The 10,135-nt window shown below is 34.4% G+C and overlaps 1 protein-coding gene across 2 annotated transcripts in view; it reads right to left on the bottom strand.

Moving 5' to 3' along the window:
- Positions 1-1,108: 1,108 nt before the first annotated feature.
- LOC107679921 (hepatocyte nuclear factor 4-beta-like) overlaps positions 1,109-10,135 on the bottom strand; it is a 22,682-nt gene continuing 13,655 nt past the window's right edge. Inside the window, exons 5-10 of one of the 2 annotated variants that reach the window (XM_016475647.1) lie at positions 8,646-8,789; positions 8,425-8,512; positions 7,326-7,478; positions 5,841-6,104; positions 4,565-4,684; positions 1,109-1,760 (exon numbers count right to left, since the gene is read on the bottom strand). In XM_016475647.1, the coding sequence (XP_016331133.1) occupies positions 1,633-1,760; positions 4,565-4,684; positions 5,841-6,104; positions 7,326-7,478; positions 8,425-8,512; positions 8,646-8,789 (897 nt within the window). In that variant the 3' untranslated portion in view covers positions 1,109-1,632. Of the gene's footprint in view, positions 1,764-4,564; positions 4,685-5,840; positions 6,105-7,325; positions 7,479-8,424; positions 8,513-8,645; positions 8,790-10,135 lie in introns of both variants that reach the window. The other variant, XM_016475645.1, reaches the window with a different exon arrangement.

The raw sequence follows: 10,135 nt of genomic DNA, 5'->3' as shown, positions 1-10,135 counted from the left end.
GAACAGTCCACCCAAAACATCACCCTCATGTCATTCCAAACCTGTATGCATTTCTTTTTGAAACACAAAAGAAGCTATTTTAAAGAATGTTGGTAAACAAATAGTTTAGGGTCCAATTGACGTCCATGACAAAAAACGATGGGACCTGGTCACCAACATTCTTCAAAATAGCTTTATTTGTGTTCAGTGGAAGAAATAAATACAGTTTTGAAATGACATGCGGGTGAGTAAACGATGACAGAATTTGATTTTTTTGGGTAGACTATCCCTTTAAACACAAAACATTGCGATAACTTCATACATGGTTATTTAAACGATAATATTCATTCTATCTGAGTTCGGCGATAGTACAATGCATCTTTGCAATGATAATCTAAATAAAACTACTTAAAAGTGCTTCACATGTTCAGATTAGTTTTGTCCTCATTGTACAGTTTTTGTAAGTAAGGTTTTGCTTGTATGGGATTATTTCTCTTCACAGTTTGTTCTATTATGACTCGCTCTAAATGTATATTTATGGAGAAATAAGTCAAATAATATGAAAGAATAACAATTCTTGGCATGGGAAAAAGTGTTGCCCATCTTGGGTAATAATAAGCATTTGGCGCCCTCTGGTGAACATTTTTCCAAATGTATTGGTCTATTTATTCTAATCTGCCTCGTCATAGCCTTACCAAAAAGTAGTATACTTCAAGTTTATTTTAGTAAGTATATTTCTGAGAAGTACATAAAGCCCATTTCTGAGAAGTACATAAAAAGTAGACTAAAAGTATACTTTCCTATTTTTAGTTTAAAAGAAGTATACTAATAGCACACTTGAATAAACTTCTTTTTCGTAAGGGTAGCTGTGTTCCTTTCTAAACAATTTAAATTAAATTCTAATTCACTTTCCAAATGACTTGATTCAAGAGAGACCCGATAATCACTAAAAACAATCTTAACATGAGCGTAAACGGCAAAATATGCATTAAAAAAAAAAAAAGTCACAGAAACAAACATATGATAGACTGAACAATTTGGTGGTTTTTTCTTTGAAACAATTTTCACTGACATTGCTAGTAAATTTCCCAAATAATTACAAAGAAATGGCAAGTAATACACTGAATTAAATGACATTTTCAAGTACAAAAACTGAAATAGTATTATCTATTTTTACAGTGTATGATCTGATAACAAAACAATGATATTTAAGGCCTAGAGAAAATCTCTTATGATATATTCAAGTGGGAAAAAATCAGGCATACATTTTTCTACATATACGGCAGACCAACCCTCATGTGTTTGACATCTGGTATCTGATTGAATCATGAACCCATGAGAGTTGTTGAACTGTAATGTTTATGCATGCGCCCTGCCATGTCACCATCCAATAAATTAGACAATCATTTACCAGTGTTCTCCATACAAAATATTTATATACTGCTTGGAGACCGTTTATTGTGTTAATTTTTCACTCACATTAAAATTTTAACACTGTTAGATTTTAACACTAATATTATGCATGATCCTACTCACTATACAGTATGTAAAATATAATGACTCCTTGCCCTCAGTTATATGTGTTTATCAGTAGAGTTCATAAGTATATAAAGTTATTCATGTCTGTTTAACTGAGGACCTTTATACATGTGGTTAAAGGCACGTGTGGACAGTTGGCATGGCGAGACTGTTGGACATTTCTCTTGGCATGTCTGCTGCTTGTCCATGTGTGAAGACCTCAGGCCCGGTGTGTGTGGGTAGCAGGGGATCTTCAGACAAAGCTGCTGCATACAAAAGATCAGAATGACAAAAGTGACATTAATAATCCAATAGGCTATATACCTAATGAAGTAATATTGAACTGAAAATGCTTTGAAACTATGTATTGTGAAAAGTGCGATGCAAATATAACGCAGCTTGTTTCTGCCATGCAAAAAATAAATACATTCAAAAATGACCTTTTATCTAAAAATACCGACTTGAAATATAAACAATTTTGAGAAAAAAGTCAGAATTGCGAGATGTTAACTTGCAATAATGAGAAAAAAGTTGCAATTCATTTTTTAAACGTATGTGGAGGAAACAGAAAACAGAATTACAAGATGTAAACTCGGAATTCCAAGAAAAAAAAAGTAAAGATAGAGAGAAGTAAATTCAGAATTCTGATAAATTTTTTTAACTGTGAGATATAAAAAGCCTGAAGTGTGAGATAAAAAGTTGCAATCACCTTTTTAATTTAATTAATTAATTAATTTTTTATTTTGTGGCAGAAACAAGCCACAAATTCCATGCAAATAAATTTGAATTTAATTGAAGTTAATAAATAATGTAAGACAGTAGAATATGTGCCTATAAATTAGAATTCCATCAGTACAAAAAAAACAAACAAAAAAAATCTAGTATATATATTACTATATTTAGGCCTATGGAAAACTATCATTAATAGTTAAAGATTCCAGCTTTTTAAAGCCTTATACTTCCTTATACTTATCAAATGTCTTTAAATCACTTGGAATATAGGTCATGGGTCATATGGGTTATCTTTATGCACTGTAAGAAAAGCAGGCACTTTTCTTACACTGAAAAACATCTTGTGTAGGATTTACTTTAAAACAATTTTCACTCAGAAATTGCTAGTGAATTTCACAAACAATTACATAAAGTATACTCTTCTTCAATAGTGTTGGGCAGTATGCTCCATAATTATATCGTCCTATCGTCAGCCCGTGAGATCGCCAATAATGATATTATTGCGCTAATGTATTTAATTATTTACTCTTAGTTTCATAGCTGGAGAGTGAACCAACTCCATGGTACGGCTAAAAGCAGCCTAGTGTTAGTGTAATCTATCTTTTTATTCAAGTAGCATATGGATGTCATAAAATATTTTTAATATGACTGAACTTATATTTAACATGATCACAATTTAATAAAAACACTGTAGGCCTAAGTTACTAATTATAATGCTTACATTTCCTCAGTTATTCAAACAGCAGCTACATAAACGCGAAGAACATTTACACCGACTCGCGTTATAATCAGTGAAGCCGTCTACACTATATAATTAATAAATCTTTTATAGGCTACTTGCATCGCACGTATATCTGCACTTTGTTGTTTATGATGAGAGAATCTGCCAGTAAGCAGTGAACAACAAAACTCTGGTGTTTCAGCGATGACTCTCAGCCCGTGAGATCGCCAATAATGATATTATTGCGCTAATGTATTTAATTATTTACTCTTAGTTTCATAGCTGGAGAGTGAACCAACTCCATGGTACGGCTAAAAGCAGCCTAGTGTTAGTGTAATCTATCTTTTTATTCAAGTAGCATATGGATGTCATAAAATATTTTTAATATGACTGAACTTATATTTAACATGATCACAATTTAATAAAAACACTGTAGGCCTAAGTTACTAATTATAATGCTTACATTTCCTCAGTTATTCAAACAGCAGCTACATAAACGCGAAGAACATTTACACCGACTCGCGTTATAATCAGTGAAGCCGTCTACACTGTATAATTAATAAATCTTTTATAGGCTACTTGCATCGCACGTATATCTGCACTTTGCTGTTTATGATGAGAGAATCTGCCAGTAAGCAGTGAACAACAAAATTCTGGTGTTTCAGCGATGACTCATCTGAACGCCTCTGATTCCGTTCATAAGCTCAACATAATCGTGTGTGATTGGTTTTATAAAACGGATAGTTTCCGGTCCTTGATTCTGATTGGTTGAGCCAAGTTCGAAGCTGTTGTAAATTACATTACAAACATACACGTTTGTTTACATTTGTGTTAGTGCTGGGCAGTATACCGGTTCATACCGTGTTATAAAAGCAATAAGCCCCGTGAAGCCATGGTTTACAGTGAATTTATAACAGCAAAAGGGCGTTGTTAGGTACGACGCAAAGCAGATGTATATGGAATAACCGTTTTATAAAAGCAATAAGCCCCGTGAAGCCGTGGTTTACAGTGAATTTATAACAGCTAAGGGGGTTTCGCATCTCCGCTTCGCGTCGTACCTAACAACGCCCTTTAGCTGTTATAAATTAACTGTAAACCACGGCTTCTTGGGGCTTATTGCTTTAAATAACACGCAACACTGTAAAAACCCGGAAAAAGAATTATGATGGAACAAATAAGCCCTAATATTAATTAGATAATAATACTAGCCTGATAACAATAATAATAAAAATATAATAATCGTCTTGCTTTCGTCAAAGGCATCAGCCACAGGCGATATCTCTATCGTCGATACACAATGCTATACTATACTAACGTCTATCGGCACAACCCTACTCTGAAATGGTATTTTCTTGTAAAATGTACTCCAGTGATCTTTGTTTTATCTATGGAACATCTTCTAAAAAATATTTGTTTACAGCATGATGTTTAATTTTACTGTTTGGGAGAAGCTCCTGGTAACTGCTTTCATCGTGTGGAAAACAGCAGCATGGACATGGAGGTAGAAAAAGTCTTATGCGGTTGATACGACATAGAATGTTGATTTCTTGGGTGAACTATCCCTTTAAACTCTATAGGACTGACAGCTGGACTACCTGTGCTTGAGATACTCACAGGAGGGTACAGGAAGGATCACGGATGTGAAGTTAGGCATTGGGATATGCTCCGTCAGTATTCCTCTGGAGAGGACAGACTCTGTAGCTGTGGTGAATATAAGTGGCTCAGGATTTGACTCTACAGAAAGGCAAAAAAAAAAAAAGTTACTGTTTTATTCCATTTCCAACCTGTTCATACTTTAACTGCAGGTAAGTCAGAAAGAGCCCACATTCCCTCAGAGAACTAATGGTGCGTCTTATCTAAAGCCCGAGAGCTTAGACTGAGACAGATGGACTCTGGACTGAGATCTCCTATGGAATCTTAACCAGCTCTGAGTTCACTGAAGTTTATATGCTATGTCTCTGGACCAACACTGCTCATCTAAATCCAAGAGTTTATATACTGATCCTAAATCAGCAGTATATGGCAACCCAGAGGAACATTTTATAGTTCAGGAGAGTTTATTGAATTCTCAGCTATCTTAGACTTTTGATCGAATTTTGTCTCATATGTTCCTCCTAAAATTCCTTGTGAAAAAATAAACATAGAGGAGAAACTATTTTTGACATACACTATGAATATAAAGTGCACTGGGAAAAAAAAAACATTAATTGAATTTATTAAATTTTTTTAAGGTAAGTGGTTGCAATCAGTTTATTTTAGCTACATTTAAATAAACAAATTTAGTTGACTAACTTTCAACATTTTTTTTTAAATGTAGCTAAAATAAATTGTTTGCAACCACTTACCTTAAAAAATTAGTATCCTTTTTTTCAGTGTATAGAGCTTTTAAAAAGAGTTCTTATGCAAATAATATACTTTAAAAGAATATACTTGAGTGCAGATTAACTATAATGTTTTCGGACACAATTGCATGTTAACTGCTAAAATTAACATTAACTAAATTAACATTTATAATAAATTATATAAATTAACATTGTCTGCAAGTTCAGTAAGTTTAAAAATGTATAAGCTTAAGATTTGAAGTATACTACAAGTGAGCATGTAATTGGCCTACAATTAAGTGCACTTCTTGAAAGCATATGATGAGAAATGGGTTCTTGATGAGATCTTTGATATTGAATTGCAGACTTTAATATCTTGGCAATCTGACCAGAGTCTGTGACATTGTTGAGATCTTTTTTTACTGGAGACACATGTAAGATTTTGTCAGGAGAAAAATCTGAGAAGCATGAGACTTCAGCAAATGTTTTAATCTGATCTCCATTTAAGCTCACGGATGGCTAGGAGGAATAATTGAGATCTCGTTTGTGATTTTGGCATAGTTTTATACCTGAGGCTGGCAGTGCTTCAGATCCTCTGCTTGCTTCTTCTCCCAGGAGCATCTCCAACAGCAGGCTGTCCACACTGGCTTTGCCCAGGAGACGCATCAGCTGCAGCTGCTCCACCATCTGCCAGGCCACACTCTGGAGTGTGGTCAGCAACAACAACAGCTCCCCAAACCGGCCTCGCTGCTCGCTCGTGGCCTCATCCAGCAGCACCTGGGCCTGGAATCGCAGTCGGCGCACTGCCTGAGAGCACTGCAGTCCAGGACAGTCTGAAACACACACTGGGTTCAGTGACACTGAGAGTCCACTGAGACATGGATCAAGATTAGCTGAGACGGCATTCGTCATTTAGTGCATGGATTTGATAATCAAGATCTATCAAGATTTATATGTGCATGTCTGTCTGTATTTCTGCGAAAATGTATATATGAATAAGCAACAGACAGATCATTAAACTCTTTGGACAGACAGCTGCAAATGGTTTGGGGGGAAAATTCCAAATCAAGAATTGAAAGTAAGTCAGTTCTTCAGTTCTGAATTTTGTCCAACACTTTTGTACAGTTTTTTTTCCCGTGCACTGTAAAAAAAAAAAGATTTAAAAAATGTTTAAAGTAAAATTGCAGCATGTTTTAGAAGAAAATAGTATTTAAGTTTTTTGTACTTTAAAACGTTTGTTAAATTTACTATCAATTTCAGAGTGAAAATGGTTTCTACACCATTTTTTTTTTAAATGATGGTCACTTCCTGGTTAAGAATGTCATTAAGGCTTTTGTAAGGTAGCAGGATGGAAATTATTTACACAGGTAACACATACTGTATAAAATAATTTGCAAAATGTATTTTGTTTAAATTACAGAAAAAATGGCCAAAATATGTTTGTAATATATGCTAAATATTTGTTGTAAACAGTAAAGCTCAATTAAATATATTTTTAAAATTATAATATAATATTGAAATATATGTAGTTTCTATCTCCATATGCCAGAATCAAAAATCATAGATTTATAATGATTAAATAATAATAATTATTTTTTTTTTGTGCAATGTTCACGTGTTATTTCTGCACACATTACAGACAATATATATATAAAAATAAAAATATATTTATTTGTGAAAAACATATTAAAAAATATATTGTTGAATACTTCCAAAAAAAGAGAAAAACCCGTAATATTTTACATTTTAGTTTTTCATGTTAGATCGTAGCACATGGGTACAAAAATGGCAACCTCTGCTAAAACCAAAATAAATTAAACAAAGCAAATCTTACTGACCAACCTGGCTCCACTCTTATAATCAGACCTCCAGGCCAACAGGCAGGAAAGTCTATAACTCAACAATCCTCACCAGCACGCCCCAGATATTAATAGATCCCCATAAAACATCATGAAACCGAGACAGTACAACCAAAGAGTGCCAGGAACAAGTGCAGACGCTCCTGGCACGGACAGTGTGTTTGACTGGGAGCACAGCAATGATCCCTGACTAACCTGGGGCGAAGAAGACAATGGTTTTGAGACAGACAAATTCAGTGTCTGTGATGTTCAGCTCTTTCAGCGGTCTCACCAGCTCTTCCAGGATACGAGTGGCTACCTTGGACATCTCCTGCTCGGTGCCTCGAACAGGAATGATGAAGTCGTTTCCTGTACAAACACGGTATAATGACAAATCATGCTCACATTAAGGTTGCAACTTTCGAGTCAATACCTTGTGAGCTCTGTAACTTAAAAAAAAAAAAAATTTTTTTTAAAGCAAGTATTTGTATGAATTGCAGGTACTTAAAATTTATCAATTGTAAATTTTATAGCATTTATACAGTGACAATAAAGTGAACAAGATGCCAATGTAAATGAATGGGTGTAAATGAAGTCTCGAAATCAATGTTATTTTAGTATCATTAAGATACTATTATAGTTTTTTTTTGTTTAATATTTTAAATTATTAGTATTTTTTGTTTTCATTTAAATTTTAGTTGAAGTTTTCATAATTTTGCTGTGTGTTTTTATTTTAAAATATATAAATATTTAAAATATATACATTTATTAATTTAAATTGTAATTAAATTGCATATATTTTTTATTTCGGTTATTTTAGTACATCAAGTTAAACTAAATAAACTAATTGGCAACTAGCTGAAATAAAATATTAAATGTTTTTATTTATTCATAATAAAATATCACATTTATTTTACTTTATTTCATTTTAATTTTAAATGAGTTAAAAGCAAAACTAACAAAAAAAAAAACCTTTTTTCAACTAAACAAATTTCACTTCATGTAATTCCAATTCAACTTCCTGTGCACAATTAATTTCTAATTCCAACTGTGCAATTTATTTCCTGGTAAGTGCAAATCCCCCTTTGCAGCCAATTTCATTGGTCAGCTGCATCATACAGTCACCTTTCAAGAATAGTTCACTAGTTTTTGAGGTAAAAACTAACTAATATGATTTCCATTTTTTTTAATAGTAAGTTTAATTTATGTATTTGAATCATTTATCTAATGCATACAATATGATTGGGACATGAAAAATGTAGTGCAAACAGGAATGGCCTGTTTTCAAGTGAACCCAACCCAGCCACCCGCTCACCCAGCAGGATGATGCCATTGTAGGGAAGTGAACGTCGTGCCACCCCTAAGATGAGGTGCTCAGCGGAGTGAGCTCTTAACAGTGCCACCTGCACACACACACACACACGCACGCACGCACACACACACACACACACCCAAACACACACACACACATCAACACACTCATAGACAGGAAGTGACAGCTCGTGATCAAACAAACACGGTCAGGAACAGGCCTACCCTGTCATCCACCGAGAGCACACAGAACTCAGGGATGCGCTTCGCCCATTCCACTAGGAGGAGTAGCTGCTGTTTCATGGATTCACACACATCTCCCACGCCGGCTAGCTTCTTGGTGTTGATGTCCCTCATAGGATTCTGGTTCTGCAGATGGCAGAATGACTCTGCTTAATATAAATAGTTAAATTACAGTTACATTTGCATTTGTGCATTTCCCAGAAGCCTTTATCCAAAGTGACTGACAACAGAGAAACATAAGCAATTTGTCTCAGAGTGAGCAGTATTTGCAGTATGCAATGGCACATTTATTAGAAAGCTAGATTAGGACACAAGCTAGAGCAGAGGAGAAATTCAGAGGAGAGAAAGTGGTTTGCAAGTGCATTGGTTTAGGGTTGTGGAGTGTGTTTTCAGCTGCTTCTTAAAAGCTGTAATGGTTTCAGGAGGTTTGGAGGTTGGCAGCTCTTTCCACCAGAGAGGAGCAGAGAGGGTGAAGGTTCTGGAAAGTGATTTTGTGCCTCATTGTGAAGAAATACCAAGCTGAAGATGAAAATGGGCCAGCATGAAATATTTTTATAACATGATTCGAGCTCATGAAGCAAAATGTATGAGGCAAAGCTGTGGTTCTGATCCTTTTAGATGTATTATCCAAGACTGTAAGGTTCTTCCAAAAAACAAACAAAAAAAAAAACACTTGTTGACAGATTGATTTTCAATTGGTTCATCTTATTTTCATGCTTGTTTTGTCTTATTTTAACCTTTGTGCAGTGTTGAAAATCTGAAACTCATTGCGTTCTTGTCAGAAATGACTGACCTGCTTGTAAATCTCTCATTATACTGTCTGTATTATAACCAAATCTTACATTCAATATTTTAAACTCGTTTTCTTTCAATTAGCACAGTTTTTCTGTCTTTTTAAAAATGATTTGTCATAGTTGTTGAGTGAAAAAAGATTTATTGGTGGCTAATTTTGTCAATGCTAACTCAAAAACCGAGGTCCATACACTCTAAAAAATGCTGGGTTAAATATAACCCAGCATTTTTTAGAGTGTATGGACCTCGGTTTTTGAGTTAGCATTGACAAAATTAGCCACCAATAAATCTTTTTTCACTCAACAACTATGACAAATCATTTTTAAAAAGACAGAAAAACTGTGCTAATTACCTGGATTCAGTCCTTTTATCAACTTGTTTTCTTTGAATTAACACAGATTTTGAATTTCCTTTTGGAACTGATTGGTCACAGATCTCAGTGATCTGAACATACACTCTAAAAAATGCTGGGTTATATTTAACCCAGCATTTTTTAGAGTGTACGTTCAGATCACTGAGATCTGTGACCAATCAGTTCCAAAAGGAAATTCAAAATCTGTGTTAATTCAAAGAAAACAAGTTGATAAAAGGACTGAATCCAGGATATAATGCTGGGTTAAATATAACCCAGCGCTGGGTTAAAAAGGCACAAACCCAGCTATTGGGTTGTTTTGACCCAG

The sequence above is a fragment of the Sinocyclocheilus anshuiensis genome, unplaced genomic scaffold (genome assembly GCF_001515605.1).
Source record: "Sinocyclocheilus anshuiensis isolate Anshui unplaced genomic scaffold, SAMN03320099.WGS_v1.1 scaffold256, whole genome shotgun sequence".
NCBI lineage: Eukaryota > Metazoa > Chordata > Actinopteri > Cypriniformes > Cyprinidae > Sinocyclocheilus > Sinocyclocheilus anshuiensis.
The sequence above is the reverse complement of the archived record's forward strand: the minus strand, read 5'-3'. Positions and strand labels throughout refer to the sequence as shown.